General features: G+C 43.3%; 1 protein-coding gene across 1 annotated transcript; it reads right to left on the bottom strand.

Moving 5' to 3' along the window:
- Positions 1-5,318: 5,318 nt before the first annotated feature.
- Positions 5,319-10,154, bottom strand: LOC126291596 (uncharacterized). Its single transcript, XM_049985133.1, has 2 exons — positions 10,053-10,154; positions 5,319-6,995 (listed from the first exon to the last, which is right to left on the bottom strand). The coding sequence occupies exons 1-2, from the start codon at positions 10,068-10,070 to the stop codon at positions 5,811-5,813; spliced, it is 1,203 nt and encodes a 400-aa protein (XP_049841090.1). The 5' UTR covers positions 10,071-10,154; the 3' UTR covers positions 5,319-5,810.
- Between the last annotated feature and the right edge of the window lie 5,284 nt (positions 10,155-15,438).

The raw sequence follows: 15,438 nt of genomic DNA, 5'->3' as shown, positions 1-15,438 counted from the left end.
CATACATTTTCTCAGCGGTGTTCAGGGTCACCATGTAAATATTCACTGATGAATAAAACAATGTTATCACCTCCTTGACACACCGAGCCTACTTCATCAATATTGTTTAAGAAGCTGGAGTCTTTTCCAGATCCCATGCTTCTTTCTTCCCTTAAGTTCTCAACACCGTAGTGTAGAAAGTTACTGAGATTAGGTGTGTATTGTGTATTGTGTATTTACACCTGGGACCTAGAAATGACGGAGAGGTTTCGTCCCCCTGTAGCCCTCAGTGGGTCACAACCCCACAACAGGCCACAGCAGTCCACCCACCCCAGCGCCGCCCCACACTGAACCCAGGGTTATTGTGTACGGTTCGGCGCCCAGTGGCACGTGAACAGCGAATCAGCTTCCCGTTTTCCGAGATGTTTATTCCCACACGCTCTCTGTACCAATCAACTGTTTGTGGAAGTCGCTTGTATCTACTGGGGTCCCGCATCATCACTGAAAATGATTTCTCATTCGTCTCTGCTCAGTTTACATTCTTTCCTTATCGCGTCACCTTTGAAGATTCACTCCGCTAACAACGACATGCTGTGTCGCATTTGCTAGTAAGTGTTCAGTTCAGTCTCAAAGATTTCGTTTTGCCACAAACATTGGCCAAACCATCGCAAGTTGTCACACTGGTTGTCAGTTGAACATTACACTTGGCAGTCGTTTGCTTCATTCGCAGTCAGTCTCATTTTACTTTCATTCGACTTCACACGCTCCCACAAAATTTAGTCGGTCTTCAGGATCTGTTACGTCCGAGTCACAGCAGGAGCTTCCAAAGCTATTCACCATCTTCTTCGTACATTTAATGAAAAAGAACGCGGAGTGGAATATCTTCGAAAGCTCCTGGTTGAACTTATATACGACGAGTAGTGAACACAGAAAAACTGTTACACACATTTCCCACGAAAAAAAAAAAATACGCAGGTCATAAATACCCTTATTTGGTACATGTAAATCATATCCTGATCATAATGGACTCAGTCTCCCAGTACAATCATAAACACATCATGTTCGATCACGTGAGAGCGGGGCAAAAGTACAGAGGTAAGTTTTTCCGACTGAAATAACTCCGTGATGGAATAAGTTATGAATATGAAGTAAACATGTCGTGGAATGAAACACCACAACGCATCTCTGGCAGCACGCATCCAAAGTGAAAGTTAAAGGAACATTTCGATGTATAATTCTCACTGTAACACATAATTTATATGTATTCCTGTTAATTTAATTTCAAAAGGACACTTAATTTTGTGAGTAAAAGTAAAATTACGAATTTTGTTATTATAAATGATTATTCAAATAGTGTGAAATACTATCAGTGGCGGAGGACGCGGAAACCGCCACAGAAGAAACAATATGTAATGAGAAATGACAAAGACTGTAGAAGAATTAGTTAAGATATAAATAGGCAATATTTTGAAATAGAATCGCTTGTCTTCTGCACGGACTGAATGGGAGAGGAACCTGTAACGCTGGATTAGGCTCTTACGTAGTCTTCATTTGTCATAAGTCGATGATCGACGCCATTTGTATCTGGGATTGTAAAAGGTAGGTAAAGATTTTAATTGTTTCTGTTAAAATATCTTTACCTAGTAAAATCTGTTTGTAACAGTTACTGCAAAGTTCGCACCGGACGTTACCCATTTTATTTAAGAAATTGCAGCATTTTATTGGATATCGCTGGCGAGCGAGCAGTCTGCAGCAGCGGCAGATTTAAATGTACGATCACATCCTAAAAAGGGTACAGGTAGAGGTGAACGAAAATAATAAGACGCAGAATAAAAAGAGATAGTAGATTTTATATTGTGCATTCACAGGTGGATACAAGCTGCAGCTTTTGTAAATTTTCATTCAAAAAGTGATAAAGTCTGAACGTATTGTACAGCGTATTCAAAAGTGGATAATTTTTCATGAGAGCTTAGCAATATAAAAGAAAACATTTTCATATATTAAAGATAGTCTTATGCCTCAAAGCTAGTCGGGGTATATCCAGTAAGCAAAAATGCACTGCAACGTGAAAAATGTTTGCTAACTTCGATAGATAATAATATTTTCATTCTTGTACAAACAGCTTTAGTACTTGAATAAAAGAAAAACTTAAATAATTATTTTGTGACTATTCAAAGAAATTCATTTTTATTAATCTGCAACAGTATATTTCATACGTAAAGTAAAAATCACAAATGAAAAATTTATTGTAACCTTTCATTTCTCACGTCCATCCATGCAGATGTTAAGTTTAATCTCAACGGTTTGCCAATCAAATTAAACGCAGAAAGCAAAGAAAGTTTAAAACCAGACTGTCAACTCCTGAATAATTAAAACAGACAGAATCGCATTAAAGACGGCAGCCAATGTAAACAGGCTAGTGGCCCCCGGAACGCCAGAACGACAGCACGTGCATCGCTGGTTCACGCAAGTAAATATTTTCTTATTTGGTATTTTTGATCTATCTCACGGATTTCAACGAGTAGCCTTTAGTGTTTCAGTGTTTCATGGTAAGGATTTATCTACTGTTTTGCTACACAATGCGTAAATTACCTATGTTTCGTAACGTAACCAATATCTTGCTTTTATTTCAACACCTGTGATTAGGGCTAGATGTTCCGTTTTTCAGGGGTACGTTGCGACCTCGGAACAACTTGCCCCAATTCATTTGTACCAATAATGGAATATAAGTATCGTTATTTTTTTCATTTGCAGTATGAGGACGTATACCCGAAAAACAACACGAGGTTCTGTGTCGCAGGAGTTGATGCAAAAAGCATCAGGCGCAGTTCTCAACGATGGCAGGAAAATGAAAACTGTTTCCAACGAATTAGATATTTGTCAAATGACGTTATACAGATCTGCCAAAAAGCTAAGATCTGGGGTAGGAAATATCGCAACTGGCTACAAAAATTTAAAATTGGACTTTACTGAAGAACAGGAAGATAAGTTAGCAGAATATCTGTTGCAACGTGCTTCAATTTTCTTTGGTCTTCCTCCAGGAGTCAAAAAGTCAGCGTACCAATGTGCACTGAAATTCAATTCTCGGAAGTGAAGTCTGTTAAACGACAGGTTTTACGAACGAGTAGTGAAAGGTCTGAGAGTGGAGAGGACAGTTAAGGGTATTATCGTCTAGTGTGCTGTGACAGTTACTCTAGCTCACTTTCTGGCGAAGAATGGTTTCTGTGTCAAGGATGTAACAACTGGGCCCATTCCAGATGGAGAAAGAATCACGCCTTATTAACCTACCTGTGCCCGAACTGTGTTTGTTATTGATATATCTTGTGATGATTAAGTAATTATAAGTATATATGTTTTCTGCTTGTGACGGCGATAGACAATTTCAGCCTAAGACAAGGCCAATGTGGTTGAAGACGTAACTATCAAGGCTGAGTAGTTACAAGTTAGTTGAGAAGCTGTTACTTACTAAAGGGTTAATAGTTGTTTGAGTACAATATAGTTACTTCTTATATAACATACAAATGTTTACCTGATGATTCGTGCGACATTGTTGATTATTACTTAAATAAACAGACATGGTTTAATCATGTATTGTTTTTTATTTCATAAATAACGGTTTTAGCAAATATAGTAACAACTTACCTTTACTTGGGAAAGTTGTTAACAAGCCAGGGTAAGTTGTTATTTTACGACTTTAGACATTAAAACATTATTACTAAAAAAAATCTCACAACAAATGACAACAATAACTGTCTTAATATCGAAGTTACATTTAGAAGTTAATTTTGATTGCATCGCATGAATACTAAAATCAAGTAGTCTTAAAGAATTTTGAGGTTAATCAAAAATCGGAACTTGTAGCTCCTCTCTCCCCTACCCAAAATCTCGGGTTACAGCGAGACAGATTCTATTCTCCCACCACAGATATCAGCCGGGCAGTCGGCATCCTATTTCAGCGTTGTTTATCATAGCATGGTACCATACCTGCCTTCCTCTACCTGGAGTTTGGCCTGGTGCCTCCAGATACTGCTTTCAAACCAAGCTGCAGAACCAGCAGTTTCACAACCCTGCACATCACCAGCACAAAGACCTCTGTCCCAGTCATTATCAGCACACGATGGTCACCCGTTTAAGTAATTCCAACTCTTTGTTCTTCACCTTGTTATGTTTCTTCTTGCTATGTTGAAGTTTGCAAAAACTGTGCACCTTAAGAGAAACCAGTCCTAGCTCCAGGCTCTTCTCCGTCTTGGTGAAATGATATCACACCAAAAGAAATAAAAGAGGTGTCAAATAATTCTCTCAGCGAACGCGCCATAATAAAATAATTACGGGTCTTTATTGCCAAATATCTTATAAACAGGGCAGTAATCTAAGGTTAATGGTTTTGCACATATAAACTGAAAGGTGCTGTGTTTGATAGAGGATACACTTTTCTGTGCCATAATAAAATGACACAGAAACACATCAGCTTTAAGTTTAGGAATGAAAAACCATTAACCTTAGATTAATGTCCAATTTGTAAGCTATTTGGCAGTAAAGATCTGTAAATTATTGAAGGAGTATCGTCGTCATGTTTTTCCAAAATCAGCAAATATAATGGAGAAGATCTAAACTAATTCGTTTTCGTTAAAAATTACTCATCGTAGTAAAGGTACGTAAAACAGGCATTCACTATATTCAAACATAATAAATGTATCTTTAAGAAATAAGTCGAGAATAATGGAAGAATTTTTAAAGCATTGTATGTGGACACGAGAAATATATTTTTTTCTGTTTTTGTATCCATATTTTTCAACTTTGTGACATTTTTGTAATCCTACTTCCCAGCTATGTGACGTCAATGGAAGAAAGTTTTAAATCATTGTTTGTGGATACGAGTAATAATTTTTTTCTATTTTTTGTGTCCCTATTATTCAACTTTGTAACGTCTGACTACTAAATGAACAGTGGAATGCGAATATCCCTCTAGGTGCATTTTAGGGAAGAGTCGTTAAATGCATTACTTCATTATTTGTGCTGCTAGATACTTAGCTCCCAGAATTATAATAAAAATTAAAATTTGTATTTTTTGTAATTTCTTCTGATAACATCCGCTAGAGATGTATATACGACTATACAAGATGACGGAAAAATATTAACTGTGTGATATTGCACTCATGATATCACGAAACTTAAAAGTACAAATTAAAATCAAAAATATATAGTATTTTAGAAGAACAGTTTTGTTGAACAGCGGCCGTTTTATATTGTCCTCCAACCCAGATCAACAAATTGTCAAAGGCACATCATAAAACTTTGCATGGGATTAGGTATGGTATTGTAAATTAAGTCACTATGTGTCTTTTTTAAAAAATCCTGTATTTCAGGTATTAAAATTAATTACAAAGTATATCACACGCAGAAGAGGTACAAAAACAGTACAGTACAAAATATCCATGAAGAGAAATGTGCAGGTATTATGAAGTGCAGATGAAGTGCAGATGTATGACTCTGAAGAAACGCATGAGATGTTCAGTTACAGGAAGAGAAGGAAAATGAACCCAGTATTTTGTTGCCACAAGAGTGAAAATGAAGCTGGTAAGACAAGCGGCCATACTGTGTGGGAGGAAAGCTGCTTCCATCTGTCAACTGAGATCTGAAGCCCATTCCGCCGAACCACAGCTGCAGATCTGTTCGGAAGGTGCTGTCTTCGCTTCTGGAGTGGGACTAGTTGTGGCCATCTACGAAAATGCGGCGACGATGTGACAACTCGGTGCATGGGGCAATAGCGCGGATGGAGGCGGTGCAGAACTGTCGATCAATGGCACGGTGCGATGTGGGTGGTGAGGATTCTACCAGATCTTGGAGTGGCCTCTGTAGCCACCGCCGTATCCACCACCGTAGCTGCCCGAGAGGCCGCCAGAGTAGAGGCTTCCACTGCTGATGCCGGAGGAGATGATGGCTCCGGACCCGTAGCCACCACCGTAACCACCTCCGTATCCACCACCGTATCCACCACCGTACCCGTAGGAGCCACCGTATCCGCCGCCGAGTGATCCGGACGAGATGATGCCTCCGGAGATACCGGAACCGATGCCGGAACCGATGCCGGAACTGATGCCGGAGCCGATACCGGAGCTGATGAGTGCGGCTCCTCCGCCGATACCACCGGCGCCGATTCCGCCGCCGATGCCGACAGAGGAGATTCCGCTGGAGACCGGGACGGGCACAGCTACAGGGCGGGGTTCAGGCACGGTTACGGGGTAAGGCTGGGGTACAGCCACCGGGACGGGGTGGGGCACTCGCACGGGGTACGGCTGTGGGACTGGGACGGGCACTGGACGGGAAACGGGCACGGGGACGGGGCGACTCACTGGAACTGGAACAGGCCTGGGGACTGGGACAGGCACGGGGTGGGGCACGCGGACGGGGTAAGGCGCCGGGACGGGCACGGGCCGGCTGACGGGGACGGGGACGGGCTGAGGAACGGGCACGGGGCGCTCCACCGGGACGGGCACGGGCTGAGGTTCCGGGACGGTCACCGTCTGGACGACGGTCCTGGTCGGCGCGATGGCTACAGCCCCGACGCCCCCGCCGAGGCCGATGCCCGCACCTCCTCCGAGACCACCTCCAAGACCACCGCCGAGACCTCCTCCGAGGCCACCGCCGAGACCGCCGCCGAGACCTCCTCCGAGGCCACCGCCTAACCCACTGCCCAGACCGATTCCTCCGGAGGCCAGGCCGATGCCTCCACCGTAGCCGTAGCCTCCCCCGTATCCGTAGCCGCCGCCGTAGCCGCCGCCGTAGCCGCCGCCGTAGCCGCCGCCGTAGCCGCCGCCGTAGCCGCCTCCGTAGCCGCCACCGTAACTGCCTCCGAGGCTTCCTCCGTAGCTCCCGAGGCTAGCGCCTCCTAGACCACCTCCCAGGCCGTACCCTCCGTAGAGGATCCCACGCTTGTCCTTCTTAGTGGCCTCTGCCCCCTTTCCTGCAGCATCCTCAGCTGTGGCCGACGCCAGAAGCACGGCCGCGAGGCATACCTGTTTGAACAGACAAACAGTCCTGTAAAAATACACTGCCAGAACGCAGACGGAGGTGCAAGTGTCATAGTTGCACATTCGAATTTTAATAATATGTGTGAAAATTTTTTATTGGTTTTTCTGAGGCATTTCAACCATTCCTGATCTTAAAAGGATGTGACATAGTCGCCGACTACAGTGGCCGAGCGGTTCTAAAGCGCTTCAGTCTGTAACCGCGCGACCGCTACGATCGCAGGTTCGAATCCTGCCTCGGACATGGATGTCTGTGATGTTCTTAGGTTAGTTAGGTTTAAGTAGTTCTAAGTTCTAAGGGACTGATGACCTCAGACGTTAAGTCCCATAGTCCTCAGAGCCATTTGAGCTCAGTGCCATAGTTTGTTACAAGATATTGCACACTGTGGTGCGTACAAATCATAAATAAAATATCATCTCACGACTTGTATTGGCAATATTGGCAATTTGTATTGGCCATCAGCCTGTTTCATTTCCTCCTCAGTATCATGAGTGGCCTAAATGCGGCAGAAAATGAATGAAATATTTTTGGACCAACAAACATGTAATTACAATATACAAGTGCCATAATGGCAAACATTTATGTTTCTGCATATATACTCAGATGGTATCTGTTCTTCCGGACATTTGTAAAATCATAGTTAAGCCTCACCGGCCACTTGACCATCTTCTTCTTCTGTGCGAATGCCCGAACAGTGCCCGAACTCTTACGGGAATCGGCCGCGAGTAATGAGTATAATAGGCGGGGGCACTACGAATGTAGTGCAGGACAATACGTTGAGAATGTGGGTTTCGTGGGAGGCGTGCCAGAGATAAATCCCTGCAGTCGCGCTATCCTCTGTGTCCTCGGTGGCTCAGATGGAGCCTGCACGGTAGCTCAGCGTGTTCGCTCAGAGGGTTAGCAGCCCTGTGCAATAAAAAAACTCAGTTAATCGATCAACACGAACTTAAAAACAGATGTTTTACGACGTCCGCCCCGAGAAGATCCAACGAACGAAAGCGAACAAAATGAGATTAAAGAAAAAAAAGATGAATAGAGCGTCTGCCATGTAAGCAGGAGATCCATGGTTCGAGTCCCAGTCTGGGCACATATTTTCACCTGTCCCCGTTGACGTATGTCAACGCCTGTAAGCAGCTAAGGGTGTTAATTTCACTGTAATTTATGTTTCTTGCGGAGCTCATAATTATCTTTTTGGTCCAGTTTGCGTTCGAAACTTTTAGGGCTGCAAGAATGCTGACCGCGTGCCAGCAAATCGCCTGAGGACGCCATTATGTGTCGAAATCGGTAGGGAATACTGTAAAGAAAAATCTAAAAAAGGGACTGTAGGCTAAAACAACCACTTTTTCCCATTGAGTGGACAATGGTGCCATGGAGAAACATCATGAGAGTAGTGTAGATAATCAGCTCTCTAAACATTAATCCTCTTCATAATTTATATAAATGGAATTTGGCCTGTAACAGGTCGCTGATATTATCAAGGAATAGCCTGCAATTAATAAATAAATATCAAAAAATAGTGGATTTTACAAATTACATTGAAAAATATTTCTCGCACGTCATAAAGCATGTAAGAAGAATACTGTGGATTAATCAATACGAAGAGAATGTTATGTAGAACAATAGTTGAAAAATATAAGAAACGTGACAAATTACAGTCATGGAAGAAAATAAAGTAAGAGCAGTGAAAATGGAATACTGGAAGGGCGAATTTGTAATAAGAAGAAGGGTTTGAACAGTAAATGAATAAATGAAAGACAGAATGAGAACTAGAGGTTATATTTGAAAAAAACTGGAACAAAGTGGTTTAGTTGGTTCAGGCACATTAAAAGAATACCTAATGACTGTTGCTGCAAAATATTAATGCAGCAAGAAAAGAGTGGGCAAAGTGGGACTAGATTATGAAAGTTCAAGAAACTGTGGAAGACTGAAGAAGAAAAGTGGTGTATTGGGAAGTCATACAAGACTGGCTACTTAGAAGCGAAAGACGGCAGAGATGTAACAAACTTGCCTACTCAAAATTATTCGCACATTTTAATTTTCCTCAAGTTTGAGTGCTGCAGCGATAGAGAAATTTAGAAGAGGAGTTATAATAATCGAATTTAAGACACACTGTAATCTTAGCTGCTTCTTCAGACAAGCTTCCCAACCGATTACCGAATGAGAACAGAAAATTCACCCTCTTAAATGTAGCAAGTGTAGAAAAGAATAAAGTTCAGAGAAATGATCAGAGGATATGATTTAAAGAACAAGCTTAAGAGCTCTCTTTTGATGTAATCGATTTGGAAACAGATTTCCAAAGGTGCTTTTTTGAAAATTTGGTCCCTGAACTGGTCCGTGAGGTACTATAGAAATCAATCAGCTCTCCTTTAGTCCTGTCCAGTCCAGAGGAGTCTACAGAATGTACGATCGAAAGTCAGTACGGAGTAGTGGTAAAGAAACACTCCAGTGTAGTAACCTTCCCCCAGTTTTACATATTATTTATGCTGCTATAAATCTGAATTACGTTTTAAAAAGACAGAACATAGCGAATTCTGCACACTAATGATCTGAGTCACACTACAAGAATGAACTACAATATCTGTCCTGTATTCTTCAACAGGCTTCTTTCTGCACGAGTGTACCAGACGATGCACTACAAAAATTAAGAAAATAGAAGATTTGCCTGACGGATGCGAATTGTTATGGATTCTGTACATCATTTAGAGAAGATTTGCAAGGTGAATTCTTATTTTATTCTTTTGAAACTGGGTTGTAAAGCTGTGGAAGTCGTCAGATTTGGTCCCTGAACTGAACCCTGTGGTACTGCAAGAAACTACCAGAGCTATTGCGCTCATCCAGTGCTCTGAATCTAAATATCAGTAATACACTGCAAAGTTAAGAAATGGAAGATTTTTCCTAGGAGAAGACTGTGAGTCCTTACAGATCAAAGGTGTGATATTGACTACCAACCAGAAAAAGTATTATAATTTTCTCCGTTTGAATGGAGTTTGTGAAACTGCGGAAAGGGCCCAAGAACTGAGCCCTGCAGTGCTACTAGAACTTACCAGCGCAGTTATCCTCATCCTGCTTAGATGCTGTGGATGCTGCGAGAGGATCTCAACTGATGCCTCCACCAGAGTGCCGCCAGTTTATATACACACGCACAAACCCACGGGACCGGGGGCGGGCAGCGGATGGTCGCGGAGAAAGGGAGGAGTTTGCCGGCCAAAACCATCCCCCACCCGCGAAGTGAGCCTCAGCGAGGTGCGGCGCGCTTCTCGCGGGCTGGGGAATCGGAAACCGGCGGACGCTGGCGGGGGAAGAGGTCGCACACACGCGTGGACTGCATTTTTTCCCCCCTTACCTCCCGGCGAGCTGCAGCGGCCACTAAAGGAGGCGGCGAACTACTTTCACTGGAGCAGACCGGAGCGCGCACTGGCCAGGGCCCTCCAGACGATGCCGGCGAGCTTTCTCGCTCGCTCGGCCGCAGCGGACGCGACGCGCGGACACTTGCCGCTCGGACCAGGCGTGGTGGGTGACCTTTCGGGCCAGCGAAGTGGAACCTCCGCAGGCTTGTCGCGGGCTGGCCAGTCGCCCAGCTGCGCCGGCCCGGCTTCCGCTTTCCATTGCGACACGGGCCGTTCGCCTTTCATCGCAGCGGAAGATGATTCTGCACACATGGAGAGCGCTCGAGCTTCAGCAGTCACGTTTTTGCACGTCCATCCGGACTGAAGCTTTGAGGGACTTCGGTCGTTCACTTATGTAACAAAATGGAACACCTGCAGCCGTCCTTCCGATATTTATTACATAACTCTCACTTTTGTTGTTTCACTATATCAGTGGTTCTCACCCTGGGGCAATTACCTCTTGAAAGGAAAAACGAGATTTTGTAAGGGCGTCATTGTGTTTCACTCATGAAACTAATTTACTTTTAAGGCGGGTAGGACGTCAAACGGGCCGACTTGGAGCAGGAGAGTCACCACAGAACATTTTAATTTCCACTGTCTATACTTCTACAAATAAATTCATAAAACTTTGTCAACACGACCAGGAAGGATTCAGAACACACACTCATAGCAGTGGAAGTTCGAAAACATAACGAAATAATTTACTTTACATGTGAAATTTCATCATTTTTTTCATTTACTAATGGCAGTATTTGTTGCTACAGCTACACGGTTCTTCATAAGTAAGAGAGATTCTTCGATGAATTTTGCACAGCATACAAACCATACTTAAAGGAGTATGAAAATCTAGAATTTTCCACATCTATTGAAAATGTGGTAAACATTGCGGTAATTAACTATAAAATTGTTTTTCTTCTAAACGTGAAGTTTAAAATATAACAGCTCATTCATTTTCTTTTTCATAAATTAAATAAATTCTAGAGTTTCATACACCTGTAAGTATGGTATGTGTGCTGTGCAAAATTCATAGAAGAATCTCTCTAACTTATGAAGAAAAGTTTACCTATAGCAACAAATACAGCCGAAAGTAAGTGAAAAAATGATGAAATTTCACATGACAAAAAAATTATTTTGTTACGTTTTCAAAATTCCACTGAAATGAGTGTGCCGGCCGAGGTGGCCGTGCGGTTCCGGCGCTGGAGTCTGGAGCCGCGAGACGGCAACGGTCGCAGGTTCGAATCCTGCCTAGGGCATGGATGTGTGTGATGTCTTTAGGTTAGTTAGGTTTAACTAGTTCTAAATTGTAGGTACTAATGACCTCAGAAGTTGAGTCCCATATTGCTCAGAGCCACTTAAACCATTTTTTTGACATGAGTGTGACTCCTGAATCCTTCCTGGTGATGCTGAAAAAGTTTTATGACTTTATGTGTAACAGTTTTGACACTGGAAATTAAAATGTCTCTCCTGCTCCAAGTCAGCCCTTTTGACGTCCTACCCCCCTTGACGCATCAGTACTGCCGGCCCCAGTGGCCGAGCGGTTCTAAGCGCTTCAGCCTGAAACCGCGCGAGTGCTACGGTCGCAGGTTCGAATCCTGCCTCGGGCATGAATCTGTGTGATATCCTTAGGTTAGTTAGGTTTAAGTAGTTCCAAGTCTAGCGGACTGATGACCTCAGTGCTCAGAGCCATTTGAACCATATTGAGCATTAATACTACTATGACAATTTTCTGAAGACCTTAATACAGATTATACACTGAAAAGCCAAAGGCACTGGTACACCCTCTTAATATCCTGTAGGGCCTCCGCGAGCAGGCAGAAGTGCCGCAACACGACGTGCCATGGACTCGACTAATGTCTGAAGTAGTGCTGGAGGAAACTGACATCATGAAGCCTGCAGAGCTGTTCATGAATCCATATGAGTACGAGGGGGTGGAGATCTGAACAGCACGTTTCAGAAGCATCCCAGATATTCTCTATAATGTTCATGTCTGGGGAGTTTGGTGGCCAGCGGAAGTGTTTAAGCTCAGAAGAGTGTTCCCCGAGTCACTCTGCAGCAATTATGGACTTGTGGCGTGTCGCATTGTCTGGAATTGCCCGTCGGAATGTAGTGGACATGAATGCATGCAGGTTCTCAGGCAGGATGCTTGCGTGTATGTCACCTGCCAGAGTCGTATCTAGACGCATCAGGCTTCCCAAATCTCTCCAACTGCAAACGCCCCACACCATTACTGAGTCTCCACCAACTTCAACAGTCTCCTGCTGACATGCAGGGTCCATGGATTCATGAGATTTTCTCCATACCCGTACACGTCCATCCGCTCGGTACAATTTGAAACGAGTCTCGTCCGACCAGGCAACATGTTTCCAGTCATCAACAGTCCAACGTCGGTGTTGACGGGCCCAGGCGAGGCGTCAAGGTTTGTGTTAAAAAGTAAATGTCGTGTGACTAGGGCCACTCGTCTGGCAGACCATTCCTCGGATGAAAATTTTTCGATTTGACGCCGCTTCGGCGACTTGCGCGTCGATGGGTTGAAATAATGATGATTAGGACAACACAACACCCAGTCTTTAAGCGGAAAATAATCTGTGACCCAATCGGGAATCGAACCCGGGCCCTTACGACTGACATCGCGCTAACCACTGTTTTTTATTTTTTAATCTCATTTTGTTCTATCTTGTTCGTTGAATTTGTTCGTGGCGGACGTCCAATGACATCCGTTCAGGTTGTTCGTTGATCTGTTCACTCAGTTTTCTTTATTACAGAGGGTAGCTAAACCCCCTGACCGAACACGCTCAGCTACCGTGACGGCGAAAAATCGCATCTTCCCGATCACTCAGCTACCGTGGGCGGACAAGCTTTGTGTTCTGCATTCAACAAGGGTACACGAGTGGGTCTTCGGCTTCGAAATCCCATATCCATGACGTTCCGTTGAACGGTTCGCATGCTGACACTTGTTGATGGTCCAGCATTGAAATCTTCAGCAATTTGCGTAAGGCTTGCACTTCTGTCACGTTGAACGATTCTCTTCGGTCCTCGTTGGTCCCATTCTCGCCGGATACTTTTCCGGCCGCAGCGATGTCGGGGATTTGATGTTTTAACAGGTTCCTGATATTCACCCCATAAAATGATCGTACAGGAAACTCCACACTTCATCCCTACCTTGGAGATACCGCGTCCATCGCTCGTGCGCCTACTAGAACACGAGATTCAAACTAACTTAACTCTTGATAACCTGTCTTTGTAGCAGCAGTAACCGACCTAACAACTGCGCCAGACACTTGTTGTCTTATATAGACGTTGCTGACCGCAGCGCCGTAATCTGCCTGCTCACATATCTTTGTATTTCAATATACATTTCTATACAAGAGTAGTCGGCGCTTCAGTGTATAAGTTATCAGTAATCACTTTTTCCTCAATTACAAGCTTTAACGCATGACACCACACGGTGGAGGTGTCAGGTACCTCACATAGACTACCGACTGCAAATGTACTTTGTTCTTTCAACTCTACATCTATGAAGGTAAGAAGTAAGACATAAGTTACAAATATCTCATGAAAATATATTTTGCAAGTTGTAGATAGTTCCTGCAACAGACCAGAAATTGCTTCATTACTCACTTTGAAACAGGTATATGAATTAACTGGCAGCACAACACTACGGTGCTGTACACAGAATTATCATCATCATTGGTGTTATCAGAACGATCAGATACAATACTTTAATAGATTGATTTCTTGCAGTGTCTGCATTTTGAGAAGTAAAGAGTCCAGCAGCAAAGTGTTTTACATACAGTAACTATAGTGCACAAATTTTAACTAAGTGAGTTTGAAATGGGGATGCATGGTGTGGGTGAAGCATATGCCGCTAGGTAGAGGAGTAGTGCAGAGAAAGGATGTTTAGCAACAAGTGTCTACACTCACAGTGGATAGTTAGCTTCCATGACTGCCCTCCCTCTTTACCAGGAATAGTTTCAACATTCATTATAGCACACAAACACATAACACACTCACAAAGTAAATATCGTTTGTCCTTTATTATTTAAAAACAATTTTTTCCAAAAAAAGTGTTTTCATTCTATCATTGTAAATTTTAGTTTGTCAGTGCTGTAGAGGGGGGGGGGGCTACGTAAGGGTAGTAGTGTAAAAGAAAGAATTGGAACCACTGCACTACATCAAGTTCACACCCTCTGGATCAGTTGAGTCCTGAAGATGGTGTAGTGACACCGAAACTGTTAGCTATATAATAAATAACACCGAAATGGCGTCTGCAAATGTCAAATTTTATTACTGCAGTCTTCCTGTTTTTGTTTTCTAATTCAGTATTATCATCATCATCATTTAAGACTGATTATGCCTTTCAGCGTTCAGTCTGGAGCATAGCCCTCTTATAAAATTCCTCCATGTCCCCCAATTCAGTGCTAACATTGGTGTCTCTTCTGATGTTAAACCTATTACTTCAAAATCATTCTTAACCAAATCCAGGTACCTTCTCCTTGGTCTGCCCCGACTCCTCCTACCCTCTACTGCTGAACCCATGAGTCTCTTGGGTAACCTTGCTTCTCCCATGCGTGTAACATGACCCCACCATCTAAGCCTGTTCGCCCTGATTGCTACATCTATGGAGTTCATTCCCAGTTTTTCTTTGATTTCGTCATTGTGGACACCCTCCTGCCATTGTTCCCATCTATTAGTACCTGGAATCATCCTAGCTACTTTCATATCCGTCTAATTCAGTATTATACAGAAAATTTTAGACCAATAGACTCCTACAGCATAGATTACTGTAACGCCACTGGTACTTTTAATACGTTTTTATTTTGTTACTTTCTTTTGCAGCTGACTCCAAGGGGAGTTTCCAGGGCCTATGAAGTCAATGCTAAATTAGCCAAATTTATGTGCCTTTATCTCCGGAACCAATGAAGATGGCCACGCGGTGTGGCGTTCGCTGTGCTATTCAGTGGTTTGGTATTTAACTGATGGCTCCGCGGTGTGGCGTTCGCTGTGTTATTCAGTGGTTTGGTATTTAACTAATTTGTAAATGTAA

Source organism: Schistocerca gregaria, chromosome 9, assembly GCF_023897955.1.
Source record: "Schistocerca gregaria isolate iqSchGreg1 chromosome 9, iqSchGreg1.2, whole genome shotgun sequence".
In the NCBI taxonomy this organism is placed as follows: domain Eukaryota; kingdom Metazoa; phylum Arthropoda; class Insecta; order Orthoptera; family Acrididae; genus Schistocerca; species Schistocerca gregaria.
The sequence above is the reverse complement of the archived record's forward strand: the minus strand, read 5'-3'. Positions and strand labels throughout refer to the sequence as shown.